Source organism: Pteropus alecto, unplaced genomic scaffold (assembly GCF_000325575.1).
Source record: "Pteropus alecto unplaced genomic scaffold, ASM32557v1 scaffold78, whole genome shotgun sequence".
NCBI lineage: Eukaryota > Metazoa > Chordata > Mammalia > Chiroptera > Pteropodidae > Pteropus > Pteropus alecto.
Genome location: NW_006443124.1, coordinates 4,337,945 through 4,357,738, shown reverse-complemented (window position 1 = coordinate 4,357,738; position 19,794 = coordinate 4,337,945). Strand labels below are relative to the sequence as shown.

Sequence of the window (19,794 nt, the reverse complement as noted above, 5' to 3'; positions counted from 1 at the left end):
CACAGACCACGCCCCCTGCGGAGTTCCGCCCCTCGCCTCGCCTCTGGGCTCTGAGGCTTGAGCGTCTGGGCTTGGGCGGAGGACAGGTAGCATCGGTTCTAGGATGCGAGGGCCACTTCCTTCCGGGTGGGGGTCAAATCCTCGAGAAGCTGAGCCATCCGGTTCAGCCATCTGCCCCAAACGGGCCGCAGGCCGTGGCGACCTCTCTAGGAGGCTCCAGAAAACCGGCCACATCGCCCCTCTCGAGTGCAGAAAGCCGGCTTCCCCCGGCCCACTGGGAAATGCCCGGCTATCCTCCCAACCAGGGCAGCTGAGGGCAGGAGCCGAGCCAGAAGTGCCAATAGACCAGTGGAGAGCACTCTCGCCTGACTATCCATCCATCCCACCCGGCCCCAGACTCTGCGCTGCACACTCGCGTTGGGGGGGGAAGAGGGGCTGCGCAGTCACGCGCACACCACACTTGCGCTCACAAGCGCTCACGGCTTTCACTCTCCGCCCCGCACACCTGTGCTCCGCCCCCTGGTCCCGGGCCGGCGACAGGCTAAGGCATTTGGGAACCTAGGGCGGCTGCGGCAGCGCCCCCCATCGTTTCTCTTTCCCGAGGCTAGAGTTGTCCAGAGCCTGCCACCGCTCCCAACCAGCCTGCATCCCTCTCCATCCTTCCCTCCCCCAGCCTGCCGCGGCACCGGTATCTGCAGCTGCAGCCCGGAGCCGGTGAGGTGGCAAAGGGGGAGGGGAAGGAAGCAAGGGATGAGCACCGGGAGGGCGTCGAGGGCCCTGAGCCGGACTAGGAAGCCCCTGGAGCCAGAACCGGAGCCGGAGCCGGAGCCAGAACCAAACCACCGGTACCGGGTTGGGCAGGTGGTCAGGATGGGAGGACCCGAAAGGAGAGGGGTGCTGGAGTACAGGCAAGGGAGGGGACTGCAGAAGCTTGGGTCAGACCGGCGTGGAGGAGGTGCGGACACTGACTCAGGCGCGATTCTTGCGCTGGCCGCTTGAGAATTCCGTCCCATCTCGCTCTGCAGTGTCCTTGGGAGGGACGGAAGTGCAGGACAGTTGGAAAAGGGAACACTGTGGGTGTCGAGGAAGAGGGACGGGGTCGTGGAAGAGGGCTTGCACAGCCGCGGTTTGGCACCCCTGGCCCGGACCAGCACCTACGGTCCGGACAGCTCCCTGTTTGGATAGTGGGTGGGGCTGGACCTCCGAGGCTCTCCTGTTTCAGATACTGAGGATGGCATTCCTATCCCTTCCCCATCCCTAGCTGCAGCCTCCTAACCCCAGGAGGCGCCCTGGCCCGCGCTCGCCCCCCAGGGCCTCATGTCGGAACCACAGCCTGACCTGGAGCCACCCCAACATGAGCTGTACATGCTCTTCCTGCTTGTGCTGGTCTTCTTCCTTATGGGCCTTGTAGGCTTCATGATCTGCCACGTACTCAAGAAAAAGGGCTACCGCTGCCGCACGTCCAGGGGCTCTGAGCCTGATGACACCCAGCTCCAGCCCCGTGAGTGAGGAGCCTAGAACCTGGCTCAGTCATCTTTCTCCCTTACACTTCTCCCCACACCTCTGTCTGCCATCCTGGCCAACAGACCCAGGCCAAATCCCAACCAAGCCTTCAGAAGGCCTAGTGATGCTTTCTTGAGTCAGCAAGTAGGGTGACACCACCTTGAAAGCAAGGCTAGAGACGGCAGCATGAGTGGGAAGAGCCCATTGACAGCGATCTTGGGCTCTCATTAACTTTCACATCTTTTCTGCTCTGGTCTCTGAAACACTTTCTCAGCATGATAGCAAACAAGCAAAGGGGTATGTCTTGAGCAGTAAACCACAGAAGCCACCTCATAATGTCCTCCAAAGCTAACTCATTTCCCACTTCCTTGCCAACCTCTTTCACCCTTCAGCTGAGGACGATGACATGAATGAGGACACAGTAGAAAGGATTGTTCGCTGCATCATCCAAAATGAAGGTGGGTGTAAGCTGGCCTGTTGCTCCCAGCTCCTTGACTTTCTCTTACCCTGACCTCCACCTCCAGTGACTCCCTCTTCTTTCTCCCCTCAGCCAATGCTGAAGCCTTGAAGGAGATGCTGGGGGACAGTGAAGGAGAAGGGACAGTGCAGCTGTCCAGGTGAGCTCGAAACAAGGGCCAACATGACTTAGCTTGCCTTGGAGAGTGCTCTCTCCTTCAGCACAATCCTCTCCTAGTCTCCTTGCATGTTTGGGGTAGGGAGAGGGCAAGTTTGGCTACCCTACAGGAAGAAAGTTTTGTTGAAATCTTTCAAACCCTACCTCCTATCTGGATATCATCAAGTCTAACATTCACGCCTTGTACCACTCCTCTGGGTTAAGCATTGCCCTTTTTAGAAAACAGCCCTGGAAGGAAGAACGCATGGTCACTACCATCTTAATATTGAGTTTATTAGAAAAAGACAAGACAAGAATATTGAGACCTGGGGATTGTGGGCATCTGGAGGTTTAAGGAGCACACTGAAAGTACAGCAACGAATGGGAATGTCACCCCTGCTCCTTTCCTCGCTACTGTCCAGTGTGGATGCCACCTCCAGCCTACAGGATGGAACCCCCTCCCATCATCACACAGTGCACCTGGGCTCTGCAGCCCCTTGCATCCACTGCAGCCGCAATAAGAGGCCCCCACTTGTCCGTCAAGGACGCTCTAAGGAAGGAAAGAGCCGCCCACGGCCTGGAGAGACAACCGTGTTCTCTGTGGGCAGGTAAGCACAGAGTGCCCCAGGGCAAGGGAGGCTGAGGTGGGAGACCCAATGATCAGGCACCTGGCTCCAGAGGTGGACCCCAGCTCCTTTCTCCTGGACTGTGATCTACAGTACGAGTCAGGTTACACAATGTGCCCCACAATCTGAGGTGTCCCCTGCCCTAGCCCAGAGGGAAGTGGCCATCAAACCCAGAATGTCCCCGGTTGGAGGGAAGGGCCAAGCAGCCTCTGAGTTGTGGTCCTAAGCCCCAGTGTTCTCTTCCCTCCCAGGTTCCGGGTGACACACATTGAGAAGCGCTATGGGATGCATGAGCATCGTGACGGCTCTCCCACAGACAGGAGCTGGGGGTCTGGTGGTGGGCAGGACCCGGGGGGCAGTCAGGGGTCTGGGGGAGGACAGCCTAGGGCAGGGATGCTGCCCACTGAGAGCCTGCCCCCTGAGAGGCCACAGTCCCAGGCCCTCGCCAGCCCCTCAGTGCAGAATGGAAGACTCAGGGACAGCAGCCTAGTCCCTTGTGCACTTGGGGGAAATCCTGGAGCCTCTGCAGAGCTGACCTTGGGGGCTGGAGTGAGGGTCCCAAGCCCAAGGCTGTCCAGTCAAGAGGCAAAAGGACAGCCAAGCAAACTAGACACCTCAGATCACCAGGTATGAAGTCATGGCCAGGGCTGCAGTGGGCTGCGGTGGGCTGTGCTCTTATTGCACCCTACTCTGGGGATGGGGGTGCACTGATATGACCTACATCCTGTTCTCCCATTGTTGACTCCTCTCTCTCAGGTGTCTCCAGCACGGGAAGCAAGGGGTGTGTGAGGTGAGTCTGCCTGGGCTCCAAGTCAAGTAATCTCATCCTCCCACCCCCTATTTATACTACCTAAGCCCTTACGCTCCCTATACCCACAGGGTAAAGTGAAGGCTTAGCCTTTGCTACAGATTCCTTGGTGTGGTGGTAGGGAGTGAGCATGTGCTCCAGGGGATAGGGAAGGTCCTACAGCCCCCAGGGAAAACGGCTAGAACACAGCTTGAATAGGAGGTGACATTGTTACCTTTCCTCCCTTCCAAGCCTCTTTCTTCATTGCGCTGAAGGACTATTGGCTGGCAAGGCCAGGGGGTGGGTAGGCATTAAGCCCTTCTCCTCCACTGGACAGTACTGTGCCCCAGCTGAAAGACCAGTCCTACTTCTACCTGGAGTTGCATGGTCTCAGGCTAGGCTATCTTGGGAGAAGCCTATCCCTGACCCCTGGCCCTTAATCTTTTCCCCTTCCCCTGCCTGCCAACAGGTCACCTGACCCGCCTTCCCCATCACCTGGCTCCATATGGTAGAGCGTGGCAGCTGAGACCAGGCCCCTGCCCTTGGTGGGCCCCTAAAGCAATAGCACCTTAGGCCCCTTGCCCTCTTGGCACAAGAGGCCCAGGCCTTGGCTTGGGCTTCGTGCCCTTTATTCACTGTCAATAAATCCGCTCAGACCATTACAGTTGCTTCGCATACTGGCTCCAACTCCTTCTGACAGGTCTGCCCCTGTTCTGGCCCCCAGCATCCATGGTCCTGGCACCTGGAGTGGGATGGGTCACAGAGCCAGAGTGGAGATATAGATGGGCCAGAGCCACTTAAGACTTTGGGGGATGGGGCCCAGCCCCAGAGATTTCAGGGTATTTCACCACCCTGGAGATGGGGTAGTGGCAGAAGAGACAGGAGTAGTTCCAGCCATAGAGATAGCAGGAGGTCTAATGATGGAGGAAAAGAAGAGTGGGTTCCAGCCCTGGAAGTGGGGAGAATGGAAAGTGGAGAGAGTCCAGCTTTTGGCTATGTCACTCCAGATCACTGAGGGGTGATCTCTGACAGCATGGAGAAGGGGCAGCAGCAGCATTCCTAGGGGTCAGTGATCCCCCTGGCTTCAGGTGAGGGGATCTGGGTGGCCAGGATCCGGGGCTTTAGCCGGTGGGGGAGGTGGCGGTCGCATCTGTAGGGAATAGACCGTCAGTGCTCCAGAGATCTCCCTTGAGGATATCTATGTCCCTTCCCTCAGCCCTGAAGACAAAACAGGACAAATTGGAATGACCCCTCCCCACACAATCTCCTCCAAGGGAGGGACCCTTACCGGCCTGAGTCGGGGCACCATCATGTCCAGGGGTCCAGAGCAGTCTAGGTCTTGGTCTGGAAACAAGAACCACAAGTCAGTCTTCAGACTTTGTTTTGTTCACTGCTATATCTTCAGCACTTGCGACAGTGGCATTCTGTAAATATTTGTTGAATTAATGAATAGTCACCAACCTGGGACATAAAATCCATCAACCTATCCATCCTCAACACTTATTGGACACCTGCCGTATAATCAGCCCTGCTCAGGGTACCAGAGGAGAAGAAGTGGGATCCACAGCACCCTACTCCAAATGGCTGTAAGGAACCCAATAATGAAACACCAACAAGCACAATGAAAGACTGAGTGCTAAATCATTCAAAGTAAACTATGGGTGCTGCAGGAGTGGGTACAGAGCATGCTCAAAGGGATCCAGGATCAAGGCGGGAGGCTCTGCAAAGAAAGTGTAAGTACCGGATGGCTTTAGGGAAGGTGAATATTCTAAGAAGGAAAATGATTACACAAACCAAGGTGTTTGCAAGATTCAAAAACACTAAGAGGAGAAAATGTGTATTGGGAAAAGACTGGCTAATTTTAAAAATAATGAGAAAACAGCTATTGCTTGCATGCTCACTACGTGCCAAACACAATGCTGGGCACTCTACAGACATCTTTTTAATTCTCTTAACATAACTCAGTGAGATAGGAACCTTTCTCCTTACTCTGTAAAGGCCCAGATAGGTTAAACGTCTTGCCCCAAATCACATACAAGGAAGTCACAGAGCCGAGTCTGAACAGTGGGTCTGGCTCCACAGCCCAAGCTCTTCTTACCATCATGCTTCAGTGAGCCTGATGGAAGAGGTTCCCAAGGGCGGGAAGAGGAGCTAAGCGTAACCCAGGAGCCCCAAGTTTCTGGGGTAGGAGAGTCAAGCCTTATTCCTGCCCCTTCCCCTCCCAAGTCCTCTAGTTTCCTCTACTCACCTCCAGGCAGGACAGGTGTGGGGGGCCCATCCAAGGCAGAGATGGGTGCAGGAGGGGAGAAGCTGGGAGGAGAAGGGGATGGCAGCATCTGGGGACGAGGGGGCGCAGTTATTTCTGGCATCTGGGAAGGTTTCCCCAGTTTGTCCTTTCATCCCATCTTCAATTCCTGTCCCATCACTCCCCAATCCGGAGAGAGGCCAAATGTTTGTCTCTGGGTGGGAACTGTAGCTTACATACATTTCAACAGCCAATATGTATTGACACTTATTATGCCCTAAGGATTCTGTCTCACTTCACATGCACCAATTCATTCCTCACCACCATCCTAGGAGGTAGGGATTTTTACGGTTCCTCTCTTAAAGGCAAGACTCAGGGTAAGCCATCTATCCAAAACCGTGGACCCAGTTAGTGGCAGAGTCCTGGCTAGAGCCCAGGTCTCCTGACTCCCATTCCTACACTCTTCCTGCTGCATTATAACAATAGGTACCGTATTTTATTTTACTTTACTTACTTATTTTGGGGGGTGGGGGGAGTACCGTATTTTAAAGCACTTCTTGTGGGCCACTGTGCTAAGAGCTTTACCTCCATTATCCATAATCAGGATAGTTAGCCTGCTGAAGTAGGTATTACTATTCCTTTTACGTGTGAAGAAATAAGCTCAAATCACTGCCCAAGGTGACACAATAGAAATCTAATGAACTCGGATCTATCTAGCACTAAAGTAGCACCACCAAACTCTTATTAAGACTGCCTTGGTTTCCCTTTTCTCGGTCCAGCTAAAACAGATGGGGAGGCCCAAGCCACCACAGGAGGTACAACTGGGGAGGGGAGGGGGCATTAAAATGAATATGGGGCCTTGCTGGGGTAGGAGAGTCAAGCCAGAGGTGCCTGGGGACCCAGGGAGCAGGAAGCCTTACCTGTTCAGGATCTGAAGATTCAGGTAGCCCTGGGGGGCCAAGAAGCTCCTCCACCAGCAGGGAAGGAAAGACCCCAACATGGCCCCCAAATTCTCCCCTCCAGAAGCCATCATCTACTCCATCCTGGGCCCGGGGCAGCAGGCGGATGAGTGCCCCCTCGGGGAAGCTCAGTTCCTCTGCGCTCTGTCCCGTGTAGCTGTACAGGGCACGGGCCAGGAATGCTGCAAAAGCCCAGGAGAGATGGTGAGGGTAGGAGGTGGCAGTGGACCCCCAGGACCATTACACCTCAGGGTCACAACCACTCAGTAACTCTTCTCCATAACCAGCATCCCAACCCAGGATTTTCTTTTCTTACCTGTGGGCTCTGAGGGATTGTTGCTATCGTGGCTGCTCTCAGGGAAGAAGAGGTCTGGGAAGTTGAGATAACGCTCAGGGACAAAGCCTACCTCGCCATGCTGGTTCCGAGCCTGCTCACCAGCAATGAGAACAGATAACGGACTTGCCTCAGCAGTTCACAGCCCTGGCCCTCCTCCACTTAGGCTTCTAGCTTTGTCTGTGGGCCACAGAGTAGTTCCTCCCACTGTTCCCACCACCCAAAGTCAGAGCCCAGGGTCCATACCCACCTTGACCCATTCGTCGGCATCTCCTTCCTCTATAACCTCCAGCCACTCGCCTTCTGTGATAGTCAGCTCATCCTCACGCCCTGCCTGGGCCCCACAAGGAAGGATTCAGGACTTAGTGGTCCCCCATCCCTGCCCGTCTCAGGTTCCCACCCCCATTCACACCTGATAGCCAAACACCACATGTGCAGAGTAGGGGAGAGGCCTGGTGGCCAGGGCTTGGGGAGCAGGCTCCTCAAAGAGCTCCCCTGTCTCCTCACATTCCTCAAAGTCAGACAGCTCAGCATCCTCAGCCTGGGGAGGTGGGGCAGAGAACAGACATCACTGTCACTCTCAAGTACCCACTGTATCTCCCCCTCCCTCCATTCTACCATAAAGAACTTGGTGGATCCTCCTCCAAAGTAGTACCACCTATCCATTCACAAGGTATCACAAGCAAAATTACCACAAAGCATTGTTACACTAGCAATGGCCACAGAGTTAGAGTACTGCGCATTTGCTCTGTGCCAGGCGCAGTGCTAAGTATCTTATGTATATCGTCTCATTTAATCTTCATAATAACCCAGTGTTATTTTGTAAAACTATTAATTTCATTTTACTTATGAGGAAACTGAGGCTCAGAACGTCACTTTCCAAGATCACACAGCTAATAAGTGAGTGGCTGGTACTCGAACTGCTTACAGTCTGCCCTCGGAACCTTAGCTCATAACCACCATCTTATATTTGTAATACAAGTTTGTCATGAACACTCTATGCTATAAACTATGCAAAGAATTACACTTAAATGATTTCATTTAAGCCTCAGAACAACTCTTTGATTTAAGTGCTGCTATGATTCCTTTTATAGTGTTTGCCCTCCACTGGGGAGTTTTACCCTCCTGGGTGGGTAGGGAGCAGAGGGAGCTCACCGTGGGAGAGAGGTCCCTCTGGGACAGCCGGGCCTCACTGAGCCGTCGCTCCTGCTCCACTTCATCCTGGGCCTGGGTCATTGCTGGCTTCAGCCAGTGCTGTACATCCAGGCCAGCCCCCTGCAGCAGGGCCAGCCGGGCAGCCCCCTTCGCCTGGCTCACCTGGCATGGGGAAGAGGGTTCAATCAAGGCTATGGCTGGGCCTGCCTTCATGAGGTGAGTGGAGCCTTCCCATATATGTCCACCCTCTACCACAGCCTCCCCTCACCCTACCATCAGACAGAGGAGTGTAGGAAAGTGTTACCTGAGGTGGTAGGATCTCAGTGGCCCCAACCCCAATGGCTGTGCCTCACCTGTGCCCGCCGGATGTTTTCCCTCACTTCCTGCAGCCGCTGCTCTATGCCTGGAGCCTCCCGCTCTGGAGCCTGCTGTCGCCTCTGCTCCAGCCGTTGCAGGACCTGGTTGGGAAGGCAGAGGACAAGGGCAGATGGAGATATGGGGCATAACTTACCATGGACCTGGCACTTTGCTAGTGGCTTCACCTGCATTATGTCATTTCATCTTCCCTATGAGGTGGATGCTATTATTAGACCCACTTTAATGATGAGGAAACTGAGGTCCAGAGAGGTAAAGTCACTCCATTACTCAGGGTTACATAACTAGGAAGCAACAGAGCGGGATTTGAACCCAGGTGGGTCTAGCTCCAAAGCTGTGCTCTTAACTACTATGCCACACTGTTGGCTTAAAATACCATTCCTTCCTCTCCAGCCTGCAGCCTCAAGACATCCTCAGTGACTCCGGGATCCCCATTCTCAGCTATTCTTGTCCACCCACAACACCTGCACTCCCCACCTCACCCGAAGCCCGTGGTTCTGGATCTTGTAGTCTCGGGCAGCTCGATTTGTCCAGCGCTGAACCTCTTTCTCCAGGTCACTCTCCCCAGCCACATCTCCTGCAACCCCCTCCAGCTCCAGGGCACATACCTGAATGAACAGGGATACTGTGAAGCAGGCCTAATGCTGCTCCTTTTCTATTCCCCGTCCCTCTAGTTCTTGTCTTTTTTTCTTCTCTCTGTCCTGACATCCAGGGACAGGGAAAAAGAGGTGGAAGCACACACCTATGTCCATGGACACAGGTGTGCGTTCATGTGAACACATGGACATAACGAGTCCCAGAAATGGGATCCAGGATGAGAGGCAGAAGTAGAAAAAAAGAGAATAGTGCAGTGGCCATAAAGGTAGAATGAAGTGCGTTAATTTGTGTCCTGGTAGGAAGGAGGTAAATTGGAGTTCTGAAACCCCCTCTCCATGGTTTAACAGTCACTAAGTTAGTATCAGGACAAGAATAATGGGCGAGAGACCTACACTACAGTCCTGTTTACATATAGCCTTGTTCCAACAAGCAAGGAGGTCTCACCTGATCATTCCCTGCTGGCTGAAACTTCTGAGGTGGTGTGGGAGAAAATACCCCAGGCTCTTGCAGAAAGAGCTTCACATCCTGCTCCCAGCTTACCTGGGGGTTGGAAGAAGTCACAGTCAGTCACACACTGGCTCCCTCTCCAAGCCTATCCCCTCTAGGAATAAAGAGGACAAACGAGAAGGAAAAGGGCAGATGTGCAGTGGGGTGGTCTGTACTGGGAGAGAAAGGAAGAGAGGATCTCTGGGGGGCTCTTACAGGGCACAGCCCTCACCTGGGAAGTTGCCTGTGCTCCATGGCGGGCATGCTCCAGGGCCATTTCTGCAGCTTCCAGCTCAGTCCTGCTCAATAAGGTTAGGGGGTCCCTCAAATGTTCCAAAAGCTCACTGACCAGGGCCTGGAAAGAACCCCAAGATACTGACACCACCTTTCCCCTAGGCCTCTACCACAGAGCAGGCTCTCTGTCTAAATTTGGATGGGTAATGGGCATGAAGTATGGGGAAAAGGGAAGGAATAAGTCCTTATTGCTTCTAATAATAGGTCCTCAGTGTGCACAGCACTTAACCATTTAAAAAAGCATTTTCATGTCCATTCTCTTCCTTGAGCCCCATTAGTCTTAAAAAGTAGGCACAGCAGGGGTTATCCCTGATGAAGAAACTAGAGTTCAAAGGGGTTAATGTTCTACATGAGGTCATACAGCCAGCTAGAAGCAGAACCCGAACCCAGGTATCTATTTTCTACCCACTCTAAGCAGGCTAGGTTCCCTGGCCCCACACAGCCTGCTGGTGGTAGGGAGCAGGGAGAGGTCCTCTCCTCCCTCCCCACTGAGAGGCAGGGGGATCTAGACTGGGACTGGCCTTGAGCAGGGCTGGCAGTTCCTCCTGGTAGTAGTGGTCAAGGTGAGCATTGGTGGACACCAAGTTGAGCAGGTACTCATTGCGGGCTGCTCTCAGCTGCTTGGAGTACTGGGCTGATTGGGTAGTCAGCTAGGAAGGGAAAATAAGGTATCAATAGGGAGTCCTGGACCCCTGGAGTCCTTCCAAGGCCAACCCAGCTCCAGAATGGATTCTCTCACATTATTGAGATGCCTGACAATATACTAAAAACTTTATATACTCACAATTCCTGCTCAAATACCTCTAGTGCCATCTGTATACATTTAAAATAATAACCCAACTGTTCCTTACCGTGGTCTACCAGGTCCAACAGGAGCTGGCCCCTGCAACCTCTCTGACCTCTGTTCACAGTGCTTGTCCCCTTATTCACAGTGCTCCAACCACATTGGCCTCCTCTGAGTTCCTCGAACCTATAAAGTTATTCCCACCTCAGAGCCTTTCTACTCACCATTTCCTCTCCCTAGACTGTTCTTCCCCTAGATCTTTGCATAGTCAGCTCCTTCTTGACACTCAGCCTACCTGTTCAGAGAGGCTTTCCCCCTAAATTATATCCCCTCATTACCCATTATCATAGCTCCTTGTTTTATTTTCATTTAGTCTAACTATTTATTTGTTTGTTTACTATCTGTCTCCCCTCATCAGGCTGTGAGGGCAGGAATTCCATTAATAGTGTTCTCTACTGTATCCCCAGTGTTTAGAACAATGCTTAGTACACAGAAATTCTCAGTAAATACATATTAAAGGAATGAAAACGAAAAGTATTATTTTTACTTTATACATGAATAAAATGGGGCTCAGAGAGATCAAGTTAAGCAAGGTCACTCACCAAGCAAGTAGAGAAGCTTGGATTCATCCCAGTCTCTCAGACTTATGCCCCTGGGTTCCAAACCACTAGACTAGTCTGCCTACCTCTTCCCTGCCCCCACTCATGTCTGCATCCCCGAACCTTGGTGCTAAGTTTCTGAAGACTGGTGCGAGTGTGGAAGAGTCCATGATCACTTCGGTTCAACCTGTGCCAGCAAGGGAAAGAAGTCAAGGTCAGGCCTGGCTGTGGTTCCTTGGCACCACTGCCCTCACCCCCACTCCAAGGTGTACTAACTCACTATGACCTCACCTGGCCTGGACATCAGCTGCCTTCTCCTGCGCCAAGGCCCACACACGTTCCCGCTGCCCATACAGCTTCCGACTTCGGCTCAGCTCCCGGACAGACTGCAGCACCTCGGCCTGTGCCCTCTGGAGGTTCTCTGCTCCCTAGCGGCATGGACACACAGAGTCTTGACCCAGACCACCTCCAGCCTCGAGCCAGCCCTTCCTTCACCTCATCCACTGAGCCATACCTTCCTAAGCACCTGCTCCTTGGCACTCCGCCCTGTGCCTCCTGCCAGGTCACGGTATCGGTCAGATGCCTGGAGCCGGGCTTGGCCCCCAGCCACGGTGGCATCCAGCAGACAGCGCCAGGCACCAAACACCATCCTGCCTCTCCCCAGAGAAGGTCTGTATTGAGGAGGGGAGCACTCCAAAGCTTCACAAGACACCCCACCCCCCTAACACCATGGGAGACAGAGTGTTTTCCCATCCCCTTCATCTGGGAGCCCATCAATCGATCAGCCCATTAGCTCAGCCACAAGGATCACTCATGCTCTCCACAGTGTCCTTGCTCGGTCAGTTCCTCTCCCACTGCTGTGTCAGCTCTACCTGAAGCTCACATGTCCTCCCCCCTCGCTGGGCCTTCATCCCAGCAGCATCCTGGGGTTGAGCTGTTGAGCTCCTCATCCCTTCTAGGTCCCTTGGCCTCTCCCTCCATGGGACCCACCTGCTGTCCATCTCTCCACTCCGGTGCCCTTCCCTCTTCAGGAATGGCCCAGCCAGTTTCTGGAGTGCCTGGTGGGAAAGTCATCACAGACCCAGTTTCCTTTCAAAGACTCCTCCCAATTGGGAGAATACGGGATCAGAGATTAATTATGCTATTCACTGGAAGTGTATCATGTGCTTCTTACTCTATAAGTGCTTTATATATGCATTAACTTATTCCACCTTTTATAACAACCCTACATGAAGGTACAGTTATTGTTATTCCCATTTTACAGAGAAGGAATTGAGGCCAAGAAGAGTAAGTAGTACATTGTTCAAGGTCACACATCTAATAAGTAGCACAGCAGGGACTTGATGCAAATCTGCCCTACTAGGATTTGCTCTTGGCCAGAACAGGTGTATGTGTGGTGGGACATTGCTGGTGGTGTAGAAGAGACCAGAACAGAAGGGAAGGTCCAGAGAAAGTCGTCCCATACCTGCCCATACTCCCGTTCAATGGCAGCCCTCTGCTTGCTGTAGGATCTGTGGAGATTAGGACGGTGGTATTACTGTTTGGTCTTTTCTCCCACTCCCAATCCTCTCCTCAGCCTGGGCAAGACGAAGGGGGAGAGAGGCCTAGAATGTGACTACACCAGGAGGGAATGAGACTGAAGAGAGAGTCCTTGCGATCACCTCAGGCAGCCACAACACAGGACAACCTCACCTCACTACTCAGAGCCTCGGTAGGATCCTTCCCACCCCTGAAGGATTGGAGGTAAAGACTGATGGGGACTTGGGTACAGTGTCCACCAGCCTTCCAATAGGTCTGGAAAAGGGAGGGAAGAATTATGCCCTAAGCTTGATTGTAGGGGTGGAGGGAGTGGTGTGGAGTCAAGGGAGTTGAGGGAGGGTCCCGGTGTGTTATATGTTTGTTGCGATGGGAGGAAGTATAATTCCTATCTGGTATCTGGAGAGGCAAGCGTGGGATGAGGACTGTTAGTGGGCAGGATGGAGAGTTCTTCATCCCAGTTTCCCGCCCACCCCAAGATGTACCTCGAAGGTACATCTTCGCAACCGCGAAGATTTGGGTATGTCGAGGGGTCAGGGGCTACCTTATGTCTTCTAGGAGATCCGCCTCCCTCTGCTGACGGGTCTGGAGGATGCTCAGCTGCTCCAGGAAGCGAAGCTTCACCTCCTGGGCTGGCTTCACCTTAGGGAGTAAGAAAAGGATGAAGACCCCCCGGCGCGGAGACCGGAAAAGCACTCCGCGCAGGCAGCGGTGAGGAGGCGGGATCAGGGAGGGGCTGGGCTGTTTCCTCGGTTACTTTGGGGTCGGGCCCTGACCCTTTCCCACTTCTCGTCCTCCACCGCGACTCCAGTGCCTCTTTGGTCCCCACCATTCCCTCAGCCCGCCAGAAGTCCCCATTCCCAGGCAAAGCTCACTTTTCGGGGTGGCGGCTGCATCCCTGCTGCGGCCCAGGCAGCGACTCGACTCCGGAACTCGAGGAAGCTCCGCCTACGCTGAAACCCCGCCCGGACCGCCCGGCTCCGCCCCCTTCCCGCCCCCGTCTGGCCCGGCTCCGCCCCCTCCCCGCACACGTCTGGTCCCGCAGCGCGTGGGGCCGCGAGGCGCTGGGGCCCGAAGAGGATCTAAACTTCTGTCGCTGCTTGGAATATCCTAGAAAGGGTCCGGGCCGCGGAGTGGACGCTGCGTCCCCTGGGAGGTAGGGGGAACTCCAGGTTTCTGAGTCAAGACGCCTGGGTTCCATTTCTAGTGGAGCCACTGACTCAGCCCGTAATTATTTCTAATTATTCATTTACATATGCAGATCTCTCGTCTCGGCTCGTAGAGTGAAGAATGGCGAGGAACTCACTCTGTGACCAGGTAAACTGAGTCACTAGATGCCTGAGCGAAGATGCGTCTGACTAGGGAAACAGGGCAGTTCCCACTGAACTGGAAAAGCCAGAGCAAGCGGAGGTGAGAAAGACGCCTGGAGCCCGGAAGGAACTAGTTCCAGAAGGCACATTCTGGGCCCGTGGAAGCGGAAGGGTACCGGTGAGTGGGTATGAGCTGGGAGATGAGCGTAGGGTCTGCAGCCCAGAAAACACCAATCAACTTTAGGGTCTGCCCTCCAGGCTCTGGACCCCGGAATCCACCAGCTTCATTCGATGCAGCTTTCAGAGGATTCGCATACCCTTTCCTCACCCACCTCACCGTGGATCCTTCGCCCATGCTTGTCACCACACCCCCGACTTGGAGAAGGCCCCAAACTCCGGATTCACATTTCCAACAGCCACTGACACCTTCACTTGTATATCTAATAGACACCTTAAACTTTTAAAACAGTCCCTTCGACCTGATCCTTCCGCAGTCACCTCCCCCAGGTAACATAACTAAATGGCCCCACTCTCTATCCAGTTGGGAAAGTCGGAAAGAGTCAGTGTTCCCTATCTTCTACCGTCACATTCCATCCATCAGCAAATCCTATAAGTTGTTTCTAAATAATATCTCCAATTGATCCACTTCCCTCAATTTCCAAAATCACAAACCTAGTCCAAACCCCCATTATCAGTCTCCTGGTCTAATATCTGGTCTCCTTGCTTCCAGTCTTCCCTGTTAGGACCCACCGTTTGTAAAACAGTGATCGCATTTTAAAAATAAAAAATAAATTTTTTAAAAATAAAAAGAAATAAGATCTCATCACCGTTTTCTTTAAAACTCCTCCATGGCTTCAGAATAAAATCCAAACGCCCTGGCATAGTATACAGGGCTTTACACAATTGGGCCCCTGCCTGTGTTTCTCCCTTCAGCCCACGCTCTTCTGCTCCTCACTCACTGTTCTGCCACTCCAGCCTCCTTGCTTTTCCCCCAGCAGAACAAGTCTTTTCCCACTGCAGTCTTCATGCCTGCTGCTTTCCTTCTCTTTCTGGAGTGTTCCCTCTCCCAGCACTCCACATGTCTGGCTTACCTTTAAGTTTCAGCTCTTCACAGAGGCCTTCCCCATCCATCCAGCCTAAAGACCCCCTCCACAAGCACATCACTTTGGTTTATTTTCTTCACAGCACTGAATGTGTGTATTGTTTTCTGATCCCTCTCTACAATGGAAGCTCCATAAAACTGTCTGTTTTGTTCATACTGTATCACTAATACCTGGTACTACACGGGTGCTTAATATATATTTGTTGAATAAATGAATGAATGATGAATGAATGAATAAATAAAAGGTTGGCAGCCTTTTGGTTCTAAGCTTTACAAACAGTGACCCATCCTTTTTGGCTCCTCTTTGCCACCAACCCCAATCAACCTCCCCACTCTAGGGCTTCAGAATAGTCGCCAAACGTAGGAGGTGGGGTAAAACAGACTTGGAGTTCCTTCAGATTTCTGGCTTTCAGGTCTTTTTTTTTCTCTTTAATGCACCTAAACCATTCTTTTCAAACCCAAAATCTCTCACAGAATGCCTACATATCAAATATATAAAGCAGGAGTTGCCCTTGTTGAGGGAGATATGTGGGGAGTACGAAACAGTTTTACATTCACGGCTCATTTCGGTTACTTTCTGGTACAGACAAGTGAGTGGGGAGACCCAGAGAAGGGCCACAACCTCCTCATCTCTGGGCAGGACACAGCCTCCGGAGCCCTTGGTCCTGTGTTCCTTCCACAGCACCACACTGGATTCTAGAGTCTTTCCAGACAGGGCAGAGGAAGGTCTCAATAGTGTCTGCCATAGTGAGAGCTTGGGTCTCTTGGTTACCTACACCCTCAGACTGCTGGTTATGTGAGGGGCTAGCTGGAGGGTAGACTGGAAGTGCAAGGAGGTGGGGTGGGGAAGCCAGGTGTCTGTGTTGGAAGGCTGTTCGGGCTCGGGGGCTGGGGGCTGGAGGGCTGGGAGGGGCTGCGCAGGCCTATGGTGGTTTCACTCTTCCTCAGGATAAGGCTGCTGAGCTCCTGGAGCAGCTGTTCCTCCAGGGACAAATGTTCCTGGGAGCTGTCCTTTGAAGTTGGGCCCAGGGGCAGCTCAGGTGGCATCTCCTCTGGGCCCAGGGTGCCTGCCTTGGAGAGAAGGGGTTGATCAGAGGGCCTCTGGCTGGCGAGGAGGGTTTCTGGTTTGGCAGTCTGCTCCCGTGTGGTGGAGAAGGAGGTAGAGGTGTCCTTGGTCAGCTCGGGGAAGTCCCCCACTTCCTCGTACACTGGCTCCTCATACACAGGCTCCTCCGGTTCCTCTTGTTCTTCCAAAGACCCCTGGGATGATTTCATCGGCTGGATGGGAATTAGTTGGCAGAGAAAGAGAGTTATTAGATTATTAATCACTATCATTTACTGAGCTCTTCTTCTCAGCCAGATGCTGCAGAATACTTTGTAGGTATGATATCAAAACAACTCTGTACAATGAGTTGCACTGCAAGTGAGTGAACTGAGGTACAGAGTAAATGGTAGAGGTGAGGCTTGAACTCAGGTCTGTCTGACTCCAAAATGCATTCGCTTAACCACTTTCCTTCTGCTTCTCAGATCCTGTAACCACTTCCCCCTTTCCTTACCACATCTTATCATCCCTCATTTTCTTCACTCTTTCTGGCCCCAACGCTCTCTCATGCACTCTCTTTCTTTCCTATACACACACACGCCTGCTGATGGCCTGCATCAGGACAAACAAAGAGGGCACACTGGCTCAGGCAGCACAGAGGAATAGAGCGCTGACAGGGACACGGTGGAGCAGGCACAGTACTCACAAAGAACATGGACAGGGTCCTCCGGTTGTGAAGTCGCCTCTGGGCACAGGTGGAATGGGGATGAGGGGAGGGAGAGACACAGACACGGTGAGGCCTGGCAACAGGAGGTGGAGAGTAGGGGCACAGAGAAGGCAGAGCGGGGGCACCTGGTTGATAGGTGCACTGCTCCCTCCTGCAGTGCGGCGAGGGTACGGGCAGGGATCAGGAGGGGGTTGGGGCAGGCTGGTATCTCACCAGGGTCTGATTGGCAGAGAGGAGGGTGGCCCCGCTGTCATCCCCACGGATGGGCAGCAAAGGCATGGTGCCAAACTTCTGACGGGCGAGGTCTGAGGAGGAACGGCGTCGTAAGACCACTGGCTGTTGGTCATCATGCTGGAGGGAGGGGAAGAAGTTGGCACAGGTGGGCATGGGAGGTACCGAGGACAGAGCTTGGACCACAGAGCTATCCCTCAGCTCTCCTTTCTTTACCTGGGCTTTGAGGATGCTGGTGGTCCAGTCCCACATCTCATCCTCATCAGTGCAAGACAGGTATCTGGGAGTAATCAGAGGGGAATTTAGGCGAAGGGAAAAGGTCACAGCTATAGGGACTGAGGACAGAAAAAGCAAGGAGATGGAGGGCAAGGGGCAGGGTTAGGCCACAGGAGAATCTAGACTGAGAAATACTCACAGTTGCATCTTCTCCAGTATCAACGTGAAGCCCCATCTAGGAGGGAAAGAACAATGATGGGGTGATCGGAAAGGCCAGAGGGGTGGTGACAGGAAAGTCCTAGAAGGATGGTCTGGGGAGCCAACTCACGCTGTTGGAGGCTTTAACTTCTTACGGATCCCCAGGTAGACCTTGGCACCTTCCAAAGACCATTCCCGTTCTGGTTTGGAGCTCTGCAAACAAGGACAGAGTCAATGAGGTTGAGAGGTGAGAGAAGGATCACGGTTCATGAGGCTGAGAAGTCACGGAAGCACTGGGGTTATGTGATCACAGGGTCAGAAGGCCAGAGAAGAAGTGAGATTGATGACTGTATGGGCTGTGAAGTGAGAGGGTCAATGTGGTCATGGCTCTTCCCACACGGCCACCCAATGTCTGTCCCCACTCGCCCCCGGGCCCCACCTTCTTCTCCTTGAGCAGCAGCAGGCAGCGGCCACGCAGCAGAAAGAACCTCTCCTGGAAGCGGTTTCCCAGCAAGCGGGGTGGCTCCTCACGACACCGCAAAAGCCCCAACCTGGGGTTCTCCCGCCGGACACCTGGGCACAGTGGGGCAGTGCTCAGCGGAAGGTTCTAGGGGAGAGGCGGCCTAGGGGTGCTGGGCCGAAGGAGGAGGCTCACCTGTAAAAAGGCAGCTGGCCTGGGCCAGGGAGACTTTTCTCAAGAGCAAAGAGGCTGAGCAGGGCTCTGGGAGGTGGCACCATTGCAGGGCCTGCTCCAGGACCCTTTCCTTGGGGTGCAGTGGCCGCTCTAAGAAGCAAGGTGCGGGGGAGATATCAACCAGAATATCCATCCACAGCCTGGAGACCCCAGCTCCTCTCCTACCAGTCACTCACTCCTTCATCCATTCCACCATTCAGGCCACAGACATTTATGTTACACTATCTATGCCAGGCATAGTGCTGGCCTTCGGGACGCAGTGGCAAGCATGAAACACATGGCCGAACTTCACAAAGCCCACGGCCTCATGAGGGAGCAGACAGTAAACAAGTAAGTAAACAAAACAAAGACAATTATTTTGAAGGAAACAATAAGAAGCTGAAAGAGTAACAGGGCAACTATCGATACAGGGTGATCAGGCCTTTTGGAGGGGGCAATTTGAAGACGAGACTAGGAGGCCTGAAGGACTAGGAAGAACAAGTCATGCTAAGATCGGGGCGGGGAGAAGATTTCAGGCATGAAAAATGCCAGAACAAAGGCCAAGAGCAAGGAATGATGTGTCTGAGAAATTAACAGCCAAGTGTGGCTGGAGCAAAGAAAATAGGTGAGAGGATGAGTTATGTACGATGAGGTCTGAGAAATAAGCAAGGGCCAGACACTCAGGGTCTTGTGTGCCACAATAAGAAGTTTGAATTTTAAGTTCAAATATGAAGCCATTGGAAGGTTTTAACCATGGGAATGGCATGCTCTGATTTATGCTCGAAATGCCCATTTGGCTGCTGTGCAGAAGACGGATTGTCAGGAAGTGAGAATGGAACACTGGCCTTTCTGGGACTGTACATTTCAGTGGTTACGCTAGAGAACAGAAAGATAATGGTGACTTTGATCAGGGTGGTGACAATGGTGTAGATGGAGAGAGTGATAGATCTGAATAGAGTCGACAGAGCGAGTTGGTGGGGTTGGGTCTGAAGATGAAGACGAGGGAGGAGCCCCAGAGGACTCCCAAGTGGGAGAATAGTGGTGCCACTGACCAAGCTGGGAAAACTAGGAAATGACCTGGGCTTTTTGTTAGGGGAGGGGGCTGGGAATTACATTCGGTTTTACACATTTTAAGTTTGAGATGCTTATGAGATGTAGAAGTGGAGGTGTCAAGTCCACAGTTGGACATGTGAGTCTAAGTCCACAGTTGGATATGTGAGTCTGGAGCTCAGAGGAGAGGTCTGGGCCAGAGATAAATGTTAATGACATTTAAAGCCATGGGAATGGATGAGCTCATCCAAGGAGACATGTAGATAGAGAAAGGAAGAGTGGTCAGAACTGAGCCCTAGGGTCCTTCCAACATTTGGAATCTGGGCAAAGGAAGAAGAGAAACCCCCTTTGA

General features: G+C 53.0%; 3 protein-coding genes and 1 long non-coding RNA gene across 10 annotated transcripts in view; 2 read left to right on the top strand and 2 right to left on the bottom strand.

Annotated features, from left to right (window-relative positions):
• The first annotated feature begins 22 nt into the window (after positions 1-22).
• RELL2 (RELT like 2) lies at positions 23-4,134 on the top strand. 2 transcript variants are annotated; one of them, XM_015598161.2, is made up of 9 exons: positions 23-86; positions 609-845; positions 1,262-1,501; positions 1,896-1,961; positions 2,054-2,120; positions 2,539-2,724; positions 2,994-3,369; positions 3,499-3,532; positions 3,999-4,134. In XM_015598161.2, exons 3-8 carry the CDS (start codon positions 1,318-1,320, stop codon positions 3,529-3,531), a joined length of 912 nt encoding a protein of 303 aa, XP_015453647.1. In that variant the 5' UTR covers positions 23-86; positions 609-845; positions 1,262-1,317; the 3' UTR covers position 3,532; positions 3,999-4,134. The 2 variants fall into 2 exon arrangements, with proteins under 2 accessions (XP_015453647.1, XP_015453649.1); XM_015598163.2 differs by lacking the exons at positions 23-86; positions 3,499-3,532; positions 3,999-4,134 and having other exon boundaries at positions 127-845; positions 2,994-3,375.
• FCHSD1 (FCH and double SH3 domains 1) lies at positions 2,390-13,876 on the bottom strand. 3 transcript variants are annotated; one of them, XM_015598160.2, is made up of 20 exons: positions 13,769-13,876; positions 13,438-13,535; positions 12,823-12,868; positions 12,348-12,415; positions 11,872-12,028; positions 11,649-11,785; positions 11,481-11,544; positions 10,496-10,624; positions 9,913-10,035; positions 9,639-9,734; positions 9,080-9,205; positions 8,576-8,680; positions 8,223-8,384; positions 7,480-7,608; positions 7,318-7,401; positions 7,050-7,161; positions 6,695-6,915; positions 5,778-5,865; positions 4,818-4,873; positions 2,390-4,679 (listed from the first exon to the last, which is right to left on the bottom strand). In XM_015598160.2, the coding sequence occupies exons 1-20, from the start codon at positions 13,787-13,789 to the stop codon at positions 4,614-4,616; spliced, it is 2,088 nt and encodes a 695-aa protein (XP_015453646.1). In that variant the 5' UTR covers positions 13,790-13,876; the 3' UTR covers positions 2,390-4,613. The 3 variants fall into 3 exon arrangements, with proteins under 3 accessions (XP_015453646.1, XP_006923059.1, XP_024896530.1); XM_006922997.3 differs by having other exon boundaries at positions 11,872-12,007; XM_025040762.1 differs by lacking the exon at positions 2,390-4,679 and having other exon boundaries at positions 4,821-4,953.
• A 24-nt stretch (positions 13,877-13,900) lies between these two features.
• Positions 13,901-15,561, top strand: LOC107196485. Its single transcript, XR_001517874.2, has 3 exons — positions 13,901-14,049; positions 14,155-14,381; positions 14,462-15,561. It is a non-coding gene; the product is annotated as an uncharacterized LOC107196485 (long non-coding RNA).
• A 151-nt stretch (positions 15,562-15,712) lies between these two features.
• Positions 15,713-19,794, bottom strand: part of ARAP3 (ArfGAP with RhoGAP domain, ankyrin repeat and PH domain 3) — a 22,594-nt gene continuing 18,512 nt past the window's right edge. For 2 of the 4 annotated variants that reach the window (XM_006922995.3, XM_015598164.2), the window contains exons 26-33: positions 18,375-18,503; positions 18,159-18,292; positions 17,850-17,932; positions 17,721-17,756; positions 17,522-17,585; positions 17,288-17,425; positions 17,054-17,092; positions 15,713-16,583 (exon numbers count right to left, since the gene is read on the bottom strand). In XM_006922995.3, coding sequence (XP_006923057.2) covers positions 16,110-16,583; positions 17,054-17,092; positions 17,288-17,425; positions 17,522-17,585; positions 17,721-17,756; positions 17,850-17,932; positions 18,159-18,292; positions 18,375-18,503 — 1,097 coding nt within the window. In that variant the 3' untranslated portion in view covers positions 15,713-16,109. Of the gene's footprint in view, positions 16,584-17,053; positions 17,148-17,287; positions 17,426-17,521; positions 17,586-17,720; positions 17,757-17,849; positions 17,933-18,158; positions 18,293-18,374; positions 18,504-19,794 lie in introns of all 4 variants that reach the window. The other 2 variants (XM_015598166.2, XM_015598165.2) reach the window with 2 other exon arrangements.